Source organism: Eumetopias jubatus, unplaced genomic scaffold, assembly GCF_037043125.1.
Source record: "Eumetopias jubatus isolate StellerSeaLion01/CBP00866 unplaced genomic scaffold, mEumJub1_p1.0 scaffold_17, whole genome shotgun sequence".
Taxonomy (NCBI): domain Eukaryota; kingdom Metazoa; phylum Chordata; class Mammalia; order Carnivora; family Otariidae; genus Eumetopias; species Eumetopias jubatus.
Genome location: NW_028274823.1, coordinates 426,419 through 438,199, shown reverse-complemented (window position 1 = coordinate 438,199; position 11,781 = coordinate 426,419). Strand labels below are relative to the sequence as shown.

The following is an 11,781-nucleotide window of genomic DNA, read 5'->3' as shown; positions in this document are numbered from 1 at the left end:
TTTTTTTTTTTTTTTGGTGATCACATTTATTGAAAGGGTTGGAAAAAAATTAAAATGCCCTTTAGCTTAAGAATTTTTTAGTTATCTGCAAATCAACTCGTTTCAGGAGTGGAAGAATCCTTGGTCATTTCTTAATATCAAAATTTACACAGGTTTCTCTTTTGAATGTCTTCTACATTTAAAGAGGCAATCATACAAAAGTTCCTATATTCCATACATGATAAATTCTTTGTTTCAGCCAACTCTTAAAGGAGGGGCAACTAGTACAACACCATCTCCCCGGACAAAAAGCATTGGAATATTCCGTTTTGTTGATTTATATATCTCTTCGTATGTTTCCTCATCAATTTCTATTTCCACCGACCGGCACAAGGCCTTCTCCACCTGCACCGCGTGCCTGGCTGTGGTGGTCATCTTCGACTCGGCCTCCCTCTCATCTACGCCCGGCCATACGCCATCTACTCCTTCGACCTCAACAAGCTGGTGTCCGTGGTCTACACGGTGCTCATGCTGTTGCTCAACCCCATCATTTACTGCCTGCGGAACCAGGAGGTCAAGGAGGCGCTACGCAAGGCGCCTTGTGACTTGTAGTCACAGTTTCTTCCACATCTCCCAATATCATACTTAAATGCTGATCATAAGCATGTAATCTGCCTGGAAGCTCTCTGTCATTTCTCATTTTCACATAAATTTGCTCATCCAGGCTGAGCCTGATGAGATCCAGGGGCTCTTCTACAGTGTTGGTAGTTTGTTGCTGGTCCATGTCGTCCGCCATGTTTCAAACCCTGGGCCTTTTTTTTTTTCTTCACCCTAGTTTTTAAAGTGATTACTTTACAGAAGTTTGATTTGGAAGGACCTCCATTATGAAAGAGGGAAGTGCTCAAGGTTTCAGACCTATAGGCAGCTTGCATGGGCCGTTTGCTCTATCCTGGTGGCTGCCACGGCAGTTGGAGTCTGTGCCAAGACACCTGGCAAGATGCAGCGATGGGTCAGTCTGTGCTGGGATTGCCCACAGTCCTGGCCCAAGGGGCTACATGGGGACTTGTGCCCTGTTCCTTGCATCGCATGGCCCATCACACCCACGGAGCCCAGTGTGTGCATGCTGAATGAGCAGCCTTAACGTTCAGTGTCTAGTGTGTTTCTGTGGTGGCCCAGAGAATGAAGCTCAAAACCCCCATTGTCATTTGCCCAAGATGAACATTTTAGATTTCCCCAACCTTGCCAGCATGGTTGACAATTATAACCAGAAATCCTGCAGAGGCACCGTGAGATTTCTGACCAGCACTCAGGCTGCCTTTGAGCACAGGCTGGGGCCGGGCCTCGTGACCCTAGAAGCCGTGGCAGAGCCTCATGGGCTGTCACAGGCTGGGGCCGGGCCTCGTGACCCTAGAAGCCGTGGCAGAGCCTCATGGGCTGTCACAGTCATGCTCCAGTGGGGACACAGGGCCTTCTGATGCCATGGTACCAATCATCTCAGGAGAGCAGGCGGAGGTTCCTCTCGGACGATCCAGGTACTGTCCTCCCTGGTCAGCCAGGCCTGTGGTGGGTGTGGACCCCCACCCAGTCTCCACTTGGTGACGATGTGCTTGTGGGAGCCGTGGCCAGGGTCAGCTGCACAGCAGGGCCAAAGTGAGCCAGCTTGGAGGGTCCTATACACCAGGTCCGTCACAGAGCAGGGAGGCCACAGTCGGGCAAACGGCTGGAGGAAGTGGAAGGGGCGGAGGGGTGTGAGTCCCTGTAGAATCAGCACCAGGGCTGGGTCCGTGTGGAGCAGAGCTGTGGCTCGGGGCCTACACATCGCTTTCAAGCCCAGCCTTGTCTACTCTGCGTGCCCCCATCGGAGAGGAAGCTGGTCACAGGGACGCTGCTAGGGAGGTGCCGCCAGGGGACTGCTGGCGGTGGGCGGGCAGCTCCCTGCCTTCCCGGGGTCTTATTTGCCCCAGGACCCTGGGGATGGCAGGGCGAGGGGGCTCCACACGGGGTGCCCGTTCCAGGCATTGGCTCCCTGGCCATGAGCCGGGTTGGGGTGGTCATCCTGTGTGGTGTCCCGGGCAGGTCCCGCTAGATGAGGGGCAGGGACAGGGAGGACTCTGCCTTCAGCCCTTTGCCCTGGTGGAGCTGCTCAGGAGATAAACAGGAGACACTGAGGCCCAGCGTGGGTCCTGGGGAGGCTCCTAGGACTGGGCACTCAGGGCCTGGGCTGCCCTCCGAGCCGCCTTGCGTAGCGCCTCCTTGACCTCCTGGTTCCGCAGGCAGTAAATGATGGGGTTGAGCAACAGCATGAGCACCGTGTAGACCACGGACACCAACTTGTTGAGGTCGAAGGAGTAGATGGCGCATGGCCGGGCGTAGATGAGAGGGAGGCCGAGTCGAAGATGACCACCACAGCCAGGCGCGCGGTGCAGGTGGAGAAGGCCTTGTGCCGGTCGGTGGCAGAAGCGATGCGCAGCACGGTGCCGAGGATGGCGGTGTACAAGAGAATGATGAGCAGGAGCGGCCCCAGCAGGAGGAGCAGCGCCAGGAGGAAGTCCACCAGTTCTGCTGCGGACACGCCAGAGCACGCCAGGTTCAGCAGGGGGGACACATCGCAGAAGAAGTGGTTCATGATGTTGGGGCCACAGTAGCCCAGGCGCGAGATGAAGAAGACCTTTCCCAGGGAGACGGTGAAGCCTAAGATCCAGGAGCTGGTGGCCAGGAAGCTGCAGAAACTCGTGATGGCGGGGTAGCGGTTGTAGCCACGACGCCCAGGAGCGTGAGCTCGGTGCAGGCCAGCACCAGGAAGAAGTACAGCTGTGCCACGCAGCCCACGAAGGAGATGTGGTGGAGCGGGGACGCCGCCAGGCTGAGCAGCATCTTGGGCACGGTGACAGAGATGTACCACACCTCCAGGAAGGACAGGTTGCTGAGGAAGACGTACATGGGCTTGGGCAACAGGGCACTGACACGGATCCCGGTGAGAAGGACCACGTTCTCCGAGACAGTCGGTGTGTAGGCCAGTGTGAATAGCACCAGCAGGCACATGGGGAAGCCCAGCAAGCCTGGGAAGCCCACCAGGATGAAGTCTGTCACCTCGGAGCAGTTGTCCCTGGCGGACATGGTGTGCACTGCCTGGTAGCAGAGGAGCAGGTTAGGTGATGGCTGGGGGGCGGGGTGCGGGAGGGAGGGGCCCCGTCCTGGTCATTATCCCCCAGGACTGCCCACGGCGGGGCCCGCGGCCTCACACGTTTCCTCCGGGCACTGGGTGGGGGGTGGGCAGATGTGGGCTCTGCCCTGGAGCCACCGGCCCTGCGTGGTCACAGACGAGACAAAGGCCGTGGTGCGGTGGGGGTCTGTGCAGGGCACACGAGAAGGCCTCAGAGGCCTGGCCTGGGGACCTGCTAACAGGTGTGGATGAGGACCCACCCCAGGCCTGGCTTGGACCCACTGATGGGGAGGGGGGAGGCCGTGGCCAAAGTCACCCAGGTCGGAAGAATGGGTGTCGTGGGTCAGTGGGCAAGTGAGCGGCCTGGGGTGGACGAGAAAGGGCTGGGCCCGGAGCTGGGCTCCTGCCATCTTCCTGGGTGAGGGGGAAGGCACCCGCTGCCCAGAGACGCAGCTTCCTTGTCTGTTCTTGAGATGACAGCCCCAGAATTTGCCGTCAGGTTAAGTGGAGATGTACCACACCTCCGGGAGGGATGGGGTGCTGAGGAGGACGTCCATGGGCATGTGTAGTGGGGGGCCAATGAGGATCATGGCCACTCATGGGGTGCCTGTTCCCTAGGAGAATTCAGCATCCCAGGGAGTTGGAGGGATGCAGGAGGCCAAGTTTCCCGCCCTGGGTCCCCTTGACACCCTGGCCAGGCAAGCTACATGCTCCCTGGAGCTCCCAGGAGCTGAGGCCCCTCCCCAGGCCCTGGGGGTCCGGCCCTCCGCCGCCTCACTCCACGTGCAGCTCCTGTCTGGTTCTGCCCAAGCCACGCTGATACAGCCACAGCTCTGCAGGGAGGTCCTCAGGGCCAGACTCCCTGTGCGCCCTGATTCCGGTCCCTGCAATGGTGGCCGAGGGATTGACGGGCAGGATTGGTGGGCAGCTTCCTCGCTGCTACAAGGAACTGTTTTCACAGGATTGAAAGGGCCAGAGCCTCAAAACAGAAGCCGGCTTCCTTCATCCCTGCCCACCCATGGGTTTGCTGGCTCAGGGGCTCCCCAAAATGTGGCTGAGCCCTGTCCAGGGTCCCCCTGCACCCTGCCGCCAATCAGCCTGTGCTCTCCATTCTAGGAACGTTCCCACAGGTCACAGGCTGTGCTTCTAGATCTCCAAAACCCATTTAAAAACCAATGCACTCATTTGTAGTATGGTTGGGGTTTTAGCTTCTTACCTGCACCCCGAGTGCCTCAGAACGTGGCCCTGAGTGGATCTGCACACTCGATGTGAAAGTGAGAGTGTGCTAAACAAGCTGGCTGATATACGGGAGAATGGGTTTGGAGGACAAAACCCCTAAACTCTTACTCGGGCTCTGTTCTGCATCTTGCTGCTGTGAGCCTTCAGAGGGCATTCCCCCACACCAGGCCTCGTCCACCGAGGCCTCAGACTGAGCTTGGGGCTGAGCAGGGTGTGGCGGGTGGCCCCCCTTCCCTGGTGGAGTAGATGCCCCAGGGTACAGCTGCCCTGGGGCCCCACCCCCACCCCTTTTTGGAGAGGCCCTTGAGCTTAGAACCGGGCAGGGTGGCTGCCTCCACCCCTAGGCCCCAGCTCATGTCCCCTTCTCAGCTTCCTGCCTCCTCCCAGAACCCCAGAACTCCCCGGGACTCCTCCTGGCCTCTGCCCTTGAGCGGCCACAGGCGCCCTCACCTCTCTCCTCTGCATACTGCCCAGTATCTGCTTGACGCCTGCAGGTACACGCAGTTTCATCCTGCAAAGATTTCAAGAAGCAGCAGAGTCCAGAGCTCCAGGGTGTGGGCACTGGGACGGGCGGCTCAGGTTCAAGCCCCACCTTCCCCAGCCACCTGTGCCTGGGACAGGACATCTGGTCTCTCTGTGCCTCAGACCCCTCAGCTGTCCCATGGGGCATGGAGGTGGGGTCCTGGCCTCAGGGGAGCCCCGATCTCTGGGGCTGCCCTATCTCATGGCCTCGTGTTCCTGGGCTGCAGAGTCATTTTATAGAAGTCACATTTACTCATATTCACGATTCAACCCGGGAGGGCTCCGGGCTCTGGATACGGCATCCAGCAGTCAAGCTCCTGTGTGTGGAGCTCTGGAGCTGGAGGGAGGAGACGAGGGGCTGGTGACGTGTGCTCTGGCCAGTAGGGACCGGGAGGAAGTCTGGGGCGCAGTCAGAGCTTTGTACAGAATCCTGGAGAGAGCTTGGAAGGAGAGCGTGGGCGGAGGCACCAGCCACTGCACAGCCTAGGGAGGGGGCATGGGCTCCACGTGTTGGGGGGAGAGGGTGGGCTCCACGTGTGGGGGGAGGGGACGTGCGCTCCACGTGTGGAGGGGGAGGGGACGTGCGCTCCACGTGTGGAGGGGGAGGGTGCATGCTGGGACTGGCCTGGACTCAGAGAGCTGGGGCGGGGTCGGCGGCTGAGCCCCGGGGTGGGCGCATGGCCTGGTGGTGCCCCTGAGACATGCGGGGTTCTGGGCAGAGCAGGGCTGCTGGGAAGAATAGACTGGCGGGGCCCAGATGGGCTGCATTCAGGCTGCTGCCGGAGCTAAGGATCGCTGTGGTAGGGCAGGATGTTGCTGGATTTGCTGATGGGTCGGGCGTGATGTGGAAGAACGAGGAGTCCAACGGTGTGGGATTGGTGGGTTTTGGAGGGCTGGGGGGGGCGGGTTGGGAGTAAGTGTTTTTGGTGTGCAGATTTAGAGATGAGGGGAAGTTAGGTGGGGACATGGGCACGTGCGTCTGGAGCTCAGAGCCTTCCTGGAGATGGGCATTTGGGGTCCCACAAGGTGCGAGGCTGGGAGGAGGACCAAGGACTGGGGCCTCCGGCAGATGAGGGTGCGGGACGAGGAAGGAGCTGGGAGCAGGGCTGTCCCTCTGCGGACATGAGTCAAGATGGCCAGCCTCTTTTCCACTGCTGTAAACGACTCCTCAGTTGCCCTGGTGAGGGACTTCAAGCATGCTGGAGCTAAGCTGTTCAGGCTGCAATTTGAGGTGACCGTTAACGTGGCCCGAGTGAGGGACCAAGGGAGGACACTCAGATACACTGCTGGTCTGTGTGCCCACACTCAGCCCTACACCACCCCTTCCCACTGGGCCTTGGTGCTGGGGAGTAGCTGTGGCTCCTGGGCAGGGCTGACCACCCTCTGGACCTCACGGCCCTGCGTTCCACCTGGGCCAACCAGGCTGCTTTGCAGAGAGGTGGCTGGAACCTTCCAGGGGAAGACACTGTCTTACTCATGCGACTGCCTCAGCCCCTACCCTGGTCTGCTCGGGGCTTCCTGCCCTGGTGCACATCTGTGGCCCCCCTCCCCACCGCCCCTGCACGCTCCCGGGGGCCTCGCACCACAGTGCCTCTCCAGTAGGGAGGTCAGGTGGCCCTCTGCAGGCTGTGCTCAGGCAGGTGTATCTTGGGCTCCCGGACTGCTTGCTGGTTTGTTGGTTTTGGTGGCTGGCTGGAGATTTTCTACTTGGGAATCCCAGCACCCACCGGCAGTGCTCCCCACAGTTCCCCAGCTTCCTGCTTCCCGGGGTCCTGTTTCCCCACATCATCTCAGCCCCTTTCCGCAGACACCCCTGGCTTCTCCTGGCCCAGAACTTCACCTCTGCATCCAAGGTGTGGAGATTAAGGTGCTGCCCATTTCTCATGTCACGCTCACAGCACCCCTAGTCCCACCTTAGTGGGTGCCTAACACCTGGGCTTGCCACCCATCCCCAAACTCCAGCGTCAGTGTTCACCCTTTTGTCCCCAGCAGAGTCTCCAGTCTGTCCCTGCAGCGTGAGCTCCAGCAGACCCAGAGGCCCTCTGCGGCCCCAGGCAGGCTTCCCAAACCCTATAGCGCCCACCCCTCCGCAGAAAACAAGCCAAGGGGCAGGGACTCTGACTTCTTGCTTCCCCCACAGAGACCTTATCTTTATCCACACACATCCTGGGGGCTTTCCTGCTCCAGGCTGTGCTGACCTCTGGACCCTTCCCTGGCCTTTCCTGCCGGGTCTCCACCTTTCTTTCTGCTTTTTTTTTTGAAAAAAATTTTTAAAGATTTTATTTATTTATTCATGAGAGACAGAGAGAGAGAGAGAGAGAGAGGCAGAGGGAGAAGCAGGCTCCCCGCCGAGCAGGGAGCCCGATGCGGGACTCGATCCCAGGACCCTGGGATCATGACCTGAGCCGAAGGAAGACGCTTAACCATCTGAGCCACCCAGGCGCCCTTTTTCTGCCTTTGCTGACATCGCAGAGACACAGGCTGCAGCCTCCTGGCTTGGAAATGACAGGGCAGGCAGGCCCAGCCGCGCAGCCCACGCCCCGCTTCCCCCGGGTAGCAGCACCCTCGTGCCCTCACCCCACTTCTTGCCCACTCTAGTGCCCTTGTCAGCTGGGCAGGAGGCCTCCCTGCCTGTCGCTGGCCTTCGAGAAGTAGGGCGTCCACTCCTGACCATGCTCTCTGCTTCCGTCCACACTGGCTGGCTGACGTGTGTTGGAGACGCCCACAGTTGCATTGCTGCCAATCCAGCTGGACCTGCAGGGTCCTGCTCCTAGTTGGCTTGGCAGCTACTCACGCCCATCTGGGGTTCCATGTAAATTTTAGAGTCATTTTGTCAGGGTTAGCCTCCCTCCTTCAGTAGTTAATTTGGGGAAATTTTATGTCTTTGCAAGATTGAGTCTTCTGACCTGTAAACTGGGTGTATTTTTCTTTCTTACTTAAACTTCGCTGTGATGTCTCTCAGTTTTCTGTGTAAAGGTTTCCCACATCTTTCATTACAGTAATTCCTAGATGTTTAATATTTTTGTTGCTTTTGTAAGTGGTAGCTTTTTAAAATAATTCCTTTTCTGTTTCTTGTTGCTCTTATGTAGAAAAACTGTTGCTTTTTGTTTATTAACTGTGCCCTGTGAGCTTGCTAAACTGTCGTGGATTGTACTCATTTAGCTGCAGATTCTTCTGGATTCCTTTCTTTCCCGCTGGCATTGTCTGTGGGCCATGAGGGCTTTGTCCTCATTTCCAGTCCTAACGACTTTCTTCTCATAACCCACTGCACTGGTGAAGGCCCCCAGGGCAGGGCAGAGACGGTCGAAGTGGGGAGGGCAGCCCTGCGCTGCCTCTGGTCTCTGACTGGGTTTTGGAGAGCAGGAGGCTTGCTGTGGGTTGTGGTTTGATACTTGTTATCAGATTAAGGGAGTTCCGGGCTACTCCTAGTTTGCAAAGTATTTATTAATTGTAACACATTTTTTAATATAAAACTTTTTGCCTCTCTTAAGAGGATAATATAATTTTTCTCCCTTAGTACCTCAGTGTGGCAAATTACAATGATGGCTTTTCTAATGGCAAACCAACTTTGCAGTCCTGGGGAAAGAGCCAGTTGTGGGCACCATTATTATGCTTTATACACATTGCCAATTCTGTTGGTTCCGGGCACAGGGTTTTCTTTGTGGGAGGATAATCTTTCTTTAAAAACAGCATTATCCAGGTACAAATGATGTACAATAAATAGCACATATTTGAAGTGTACAATTTGATTAGTTTTGACATATGTATACACCCATGAAACTGATACCACAATCAACAGAATGTGCATTTCCACCCCCCCCAAAAGTTTCCTCCTTCCTGCCCCTCCCCACAGTACCTCTCCAGGCGGCCACTGACCTGCTTTCTGTCACTGTACGTTAGTTTGCATTTCCTAGAAATTTATGAGTGGAGAGGATGTGGAGGAACTGAAGCCCCAAATAGTACAACCACTTTGGAAAACAGTTTGGGCCCTTCATAGTGAGTTACACCTGCTCCTACCGAATGACCCCACCACTCCACTCCAAAGTACTTACTTCAGAGAAATGAAAATATACGTCCACCAAAGGACTTGTACAAGAATGTTCTTAATAGATTTATTTTTAACTGTCCCAAACTGTAAACAATGCAGGAAATCCACATGGGTACAATCCCTAGAGCTAGTTCAGATTTCACTGGCTGTGCACGTTCTCATGTGTGTGTCCGTGTAACTCACAGTCACATCACGTATGTACGTTCAGGTGAGTACCACAGGAATCACGCTGACTCCCTGGTGCTGCCCCTTTCTAGTCACACCCCTACACCCTCACGTACCTAGCCCACTAATCTGTTCTTCGTCTCTGTTGTTATTTCAGAAATGTTATATAAATGGTATCATGCAATATGTATCCTTTTGAGATGGCTTTTTTCATTCAGCATAATTTCCTTGAGGTTCGTTCATCCAAGTTGTTTTGTGTGTATCAATAGCTCAGTCCTTTTTTATTGCTGAGTAGTGTTCCATGCATGGATGCACCACAATTTAACTGTTGAACCTTGGAGAGGCATTAAGTAATTCCCACTCTTCGGCTACTGTGAATAAAGCTGCTGTGAGCATTAGAGTACAAGTTTCTGCATGAAGATAAGATTTCGCTGCTCTGGGGTCAGTGCCCAACTGAGTCATATGGCAAGTCTAGTTTTTGGGTTAGAAAGAAAGGCCAAATTATCTAGAGTGGCTGTGGCTGTACCATTTACATTCCCACCAGCAATGTGTGAGTGATTTAGTTTCTCGACTTCTTGCCAGCATTTGGTATTACCACTAATTTTTTTAAAAGCCATTCTGGTAGTTCTGTAGTGATATCTTATTGTGTTTTAGTTTGCATTTACTAACGGCTAATGAAGGTGAACATCGTTTCATGTTCTTATATGACACATCTGTATGTCCTCTTTGGTGAAATGACTATGCATTCCCATTTTCTAATTGAATATTTTTTCATGTTGAGTTTTTAGAGTTTTTTTAAAATACTTTGAATGCAAGTCTTGCGTTGAATATGTGATTTGCAAATATTTTCTCCCAGTGGGTATTTTCACAATACTTTCACAAAGCAAAGATTTTTAGTTTTTACAAGGTCCAATATAACTTTTTATAGAATTTTGTTTTTGGTTTCAAATTAAGAATGCTTTACCTCATTGTAGGTCCCAAAGATTTTATTAATTTTTTTCCTAGAAGTTTTATAGTTTTACATTTGACATTTAAGCCCATCGTTCATTTTGAATTAGTTTCTGTATAAGATATGAGGGTTAGGTTGAGTTCATTTCTTTGGAGAAATTATAAATTGTATTACATTTTTTATTGAGGGTTCCACCTGGTCATTGTTAGTGTGTAGAAATGCACCTGATTTTTGTGTTTGATCTTGTGTTATATGATCTTATTGAATCCACTTATTACTTCTAAGAGTTTTATTTTTGTAGACTTCTTGGGATTTTCCACACAAATAATTATGTCATCTGTAAATAGAGATATTTTTTATTTCTTCCTTTCCAACATGTATGCTTTTAGTTCTTTTTCTTGCACTGTTGCTCGGGCTGGAACTTCCAGTGCTATGTTGGGTGAGGGTGCTGAGAATGGGCATCACTACACTAAATTCCTGATCTTAAGGGAGGACATTCAGTCTTTCAGCATTAACGATGATGTTAAATGCAGAGAATTTTTGGTAGATATTCTTTATGAGACTGAGAAAGTTCCCCTCTATTCCTAGTTTCCTGAGAGCTTATTTATCCTGAATAGGGTGTGAATTTTGTCAAGCTTTTTCTGCACATTTGATATGATCATAATATTTGTCCTCTTTTGTCTGTTGATGAGATGAATTATGATGATTGATTTTCAGAATCAATCTTGCATGCTTGGAGTAAATCCACTTAGTTATAGTGTATTATTCTTTTTATATATTGGATTATGTTTGATGAAGTTTTGTTGAGGATTTTACAGCTAAGTTCATTAGAGACATCGGTCTGTGGTTTTCATTTCAGTGCTATCTTTGGTTGTACTTTCAGGGTAATTCTTGTCTTATAACATGAGTTGGAAAGTGTTCCGTCTTATTTTTAGAAGAGATTGTGTGAAATTGGTGTATTCTTTTTAAAATGTCTGGTAAAATACTCCAGTGGAACCATCTTGGCCTAGAGATTTCTTTTTTAGGAATTTTTAGACTTTATTTTTTGGGACAGTTTTAGATTTGCACAGAGACAGAGAAGCTACTGCAGATACCCCACATCCCACATACATTGTATACATCTTACATTAATATGGTATATTTGCTACAATTAATGAACCGATATTGACACGTTATTATAAATGAAAGTCCATAGTTTATTCAGATTTCCTTAGTTTTTACCTAATGTCTTTTTCCTGTCTTAGGAACCCATCTAGGATATCACTTTATATTTAGTTGGCATGTCTCCTTAGACTCCTCTTGGCTGTGATGATTTCTCATATTTTTCTTGGTTTTGATGACCTTGACAGTTTTGAAGAGTACTGCTCAGGTATTTGTAAGATGCTCTTTTACTGGAATTTCTCTGATCTTCTTCCCATTAGATAGTGGTTATGGGTTTTTTTGGAGGCAGATCACAGAGGTGAAGTGCCATTTTTATCCCTTATGATCAAGAGTACACATATCAAGATGGTGTATGGCTGTTGATGTTGACTTTTTTCACATGGATGAATTGTGTTTGTCAGGTATTTTTCCATTGAAGAGCTGTTCCTTTTCTCCCCTTTCTATACTTCACTTTTTGGAGGAAGACATTAGGCAGGCCCAAGGAGTGGGAAGTTATGTGCTCCTTCCTTGAAAGCAGAGTATCTACACAAATTATTTGGACTTCTTCTGCATGGG

General features: G+C 52.0%; 1 protein-coding gene and 1 pseudogene across 1 annotated transcript; both read right to left on the bottom strand.

Annotated features, from left to right (window-relative positions):
• Window positions 1-209: 209 nt before the first annotated feature.
• On the bottom strand, window positions 210-775 carry LOC114221760 (U6 snRNA-associated Sm-like protein LSm3). The gene is made up of 2 exons (XM_028119871.1): window positions 588-775; window positions 210-355 (listed from the first exon to the last, which is right to left on the bottom strand). The coding sequence occupies exons 1-2, from the start codon at window positions 773-775 to the stop codon at window positions 235-237; spliced, it is 309 nt and encodes a 102-aa protein (XP_027975672.1). The 3' UTR covers window positions 210-234.
• Window positions 776-2,174: 1,399 nt separating this feature from the next.
• Window positions 2,175-3,096, bottom strand: LOC114221778 (olfactory receptor 226-like; annotated as a pseudogene).
• Between the last annotated feature and the right edge of the window lie 8,685 nt (window positions 3,097-11,781).